Here is a 3,618-nt window from a genome sequence, read left to right on the forward strand (position 1 = left end):
CAAAATCGGACTAGTGGTTCTCGAGTTATGTCAAAAAAAGACCACCAAAGGTGACAATTTCCCCTATATGATAGTTATATATATATCTCGATTCCTAGACGTGACCCAGCGAAACGCCGGGACACGTATAACTTCTTTTTTACCGATATAACATTTCCCGTTGGTTTCATCCCATCCCGATTTTGACTGTCGCATAGTGTAATTATAGCTGGAAATGGTGTCTGGACACACAACATTGCAAGTTGATAAAAGCGTTGTAAGAATAGTCAAGTAGGTTTGGACTACAATTTACCGCATATTTTGTTGGTATCGCCATGTGTGCCATCGAGAGTTATGCACTAGCAACATTATCAAGGAAATTTTCGCTGTAATAGTCACGTACAAGGGTATTCACATTAAAATCGCAACAAACAATGATATGATTATAATCAACAAGATACGCAGACATGACATCAAAAAACGGACTAATAGGGAATTTACATGATTAAACTTATCAGCATTCAAGCTACGAGCACTGAAGTGCGCTATGTTAAGGCCCCTCTGACGACTACAGATAACATTTAACTTAATTAATAGCTAATTGCTGACTTCAAAGTTATATAGGATTAACATTACTTGGCTAAGAAGCATCACATTGCTATATACAAATGTTTTAAATACAAATTCTATGCTATTGACTTTTTGAATTGAGATTTTTTCTTTTTTATTTCTAAACCGTAACTGATGGAAATGTCCAATATGCGCGACCACGTTCAAATGTTGAATTGGAACTTAGTTGCTCAAATTGAGCATTTACATCAATTATAGTTTAGAAATAAAGCAGGCTGATGCTTTGCATCAATGCATTTAGGAAATCAGCCAACCTTACTTGTGCTGCGTCCATATTTAAGGGGACAGCGAAAATATGTTTTGCAGAAAAGAAAACGCCATAAGACTAATGTTCTTAATCTAAACATTCATGAATTCCCTTGATACTTGCATTGCCACGTCTTCTTATCTATTGTTGCTGTATTCGTATTTAATAACAAACTTACCTGAAGCATGGTGAGCAATGAACACTCATATTCCTATGACGCTTTTCAAAACGGCTGTACTTGCGAACGAAATGCAAATAATCACGTCGAATAACAATAGTGCGTTGCATTTTACATTTACGGACTGCTCCTGTCAAAATACGACCACGAATGCGCACATTACCAGTGAATGGACACTTTTTGTCGATGTAAGTACCATCAACGGCCTAAATAAAGAAAATATTAAATGTATCTTAGGTTTCGGCATAGAATGCATGGAAATTTGTATAGTTGAACTTACTTCACGGGGGGTTTTGAAACCCAAGCCAATATCGCGATAGCGACGGAGAACTTTCTTCTTCGTCACTCCAGGCTTAAGTTTTCTGTTAAGATTGATGCCAAATTGTTTTTGGAATGCCCTTTCGTTCTAGAATGTTATTAATTTCATTATTATATAACATATATTCCAGCAGAAGCGATACACAATGGTGTGAGTCCATGCAAATAAAAAGAATAGATTAGTAGGTAAAGATGAAATACAACTTAGATGTGCGAAATCCTAGACCTATAGCAATACTTCTGCAGCCTTTTTTTGCGTTGGGCGATTTCCTTCGGCATAACCGGTGTAGAAAATTGCTCGTCAGTAAAGTGTCGGCCGCCGAGAAAAACATAATAAACAGGCAGTTGGATTTTTTCATGAGTCGTTGGTTCATGGGATTTTTTCACTTCAACTGGCTATTTGAGATAGGATCAACCCATGAACCAACTAAGTCTAAATATATTATTTCACTATGGGCTCAACCTACAAATTCTATCGGATGTGAAATGTTGAACATGCCCGAAAAGTTGGCACATAAAATGAAATGAAAATGCGACAAAAATGGCATATCTTTATACATAGTGCTTTCTTTATTATATTTTGCCGATAAATTTTCCATTTTTTTCGCAAATACCCGTCAACCCAATACCACATGGTGTTCAATATCTCACACATTTTCATTTATGGACATTGGTCGTCCAGTTTGTTTTGGTCATATACACATTACGGTAAACACAAGATACGCTTTAAAATTTAATTTCATAATTTTCTAAATGTTTGCAAAATATCCACCACGATACTGCATCTTACCTGATCAGCCATATTGGGGTAAAAGAAAAGAATCGCAGGAAGTGAAATCAACGAGTAAAGGAAATGAAGTATATTCGTTAAAAAAAAATTAGTTACATTGGATCGCTTAGGTTGCAGTTACACGTGCAAGATTTTACTTTAAAGACTTGAAATTCAAGTTGATCACACACACCGTTGGGAAAATTCATTTGAATTGACAGCGGCATTCATCTAGATAACCAATCGTTCAGTTATGGAACAACCAAATATGCATATCTATAGTACTTTTTGCGATCTTTTCAAGGAACACCTAAAGGCAAAAATGCACTTTAGCTTACAGGGCCAAAAATGGAAGAAAAATTTTGAGAGTGGTATCAATCGACGCGTTTTAACGCCAATCATTACAATCCGATGGCGGAGATTAACTTTTTTTTTAACTAATTTAAGAGTTATTTTCAAAAAAAACTTGCACTTTTCGCACTTTCTTTTGATTCATTTGGCGCAAATAAAAGGAGTAAAAGAACACAGCTTAACACGTATTTATTTGTTTTTGTACATTTGTGAGTATTAAGTGAAACATATGTGCAAAATTGTTTATTTAGTTGCAATATTCCGGCCTTAAAAACTCCGCACAGCAATCTTTTGAAGTTAATGGCCCGTAGTCATAGAGAAGTTAGAAAAAGGTTTTAACGATTAAAATTGTGTTTAATTGTAATCACCATTTTAACTCTTTCATAGTCAACTTAAATGCATTTTATGGCAAAAACAGACTTAAAACTTTAAAATGAGGATAACGCGGTTTTAAAATGGTAAAATAAGGTTCTAAGTTTTGTTTTGTTGTTGAAGTAGTAAACGCAATAGCGCCCAGGTTCGGTCCCCACTCGGAGCGATTCCAAACTATTTTTTTATTTATATTTTACCATAAACATTATTTTATTTTATTTTATTAAATTTTGTTTGATTATCTTTTTTTGCTTGTAGTATTTCATATAATTATTTCGTTATTGATAAAATTTTTTGGAGTTTGATTTTAATTAAAAAGGCCATAACAACTATAATTAAATAACAAAAATTTAAATAATATTTAAAAGAACAAAAAAGATATAAAAAAATGTTCCCGGCTTGCTAAATCCGCAATCCTGCAGCGGACAGAGGGCGAACTAATTAAAGTACTCATACTTCTATATATTGGCGGGTAAATTTTTTCTCTTCATATGGATAGCACTCACGGTGGAGAGAATACAGAGGTGGCGCCGATGACGATACCGCTACTCGGCTCTCAGTGATTTTGACATAATCAACTGTTTTGGTGACGTCATAGTAGAGACGACAGCAGTAGTGATGTGCTGAGTCAATACTTTTAAGTACCCAATACTCTCGATACTCGGTACCGAAACATTTAGGTTTCGAATAAAAGCGCACATGGGCCAAAAATATGGAAAAAATGCCTAACAAAACCCGAATGTAAGAGCCAATAGAGCTTTTTTACTGATTCAA

At 34.9% G+C, this 3,618-nt stretch overlaps 1 protein-coding gene across 1 annotated transcript; it reads right to left on the reverse strand.

Moving 5' to 3' along the window:
• Nucleotides 1–305: 305 nt before the first annotated feature.
• LOC108369224 (ribosomal protein S11) lies at nt 306–2,232 on the reverse strand. Its single transcript, XM_017624287.1, has 4 exons — nt 2,143–2,232; nt 1,315–1,440; nt 1,035–1,240; nt 306–365 (listed from the first exon to the last, which is right to left on the reverse strand). Exons 1-4 carry the CDS (start codon nt 2,152–2,154, stop codon nt 332–334), a joined length of 378 nt encoding a protein of 125 aa, XP_017479776.1. The 5' UTR covers nt 2,155–2,232; the 3' UTR covers nt 306–331.
• Between the last annotated feature and the right edge of the window lie 1,386 nt (nt 2,233–3,618).

Source organism: Rhagoletis zephyria, unplaced genomic scaffold (genome assembly GCF_001687245.7).
Source record: "Rhagoletis zephyria isolate East Lansing unplaced genomic scaffold, Rhagoletis_zephyria_1.1 Rzeph_scaffold_03550, whole genome shotgun sequence".
NCBI lineage: Eukaryota > Metazoa > Arthropoda > Insecta > Diptera > Tephritidae > Rhagoletis > Rhagoletis zephyria.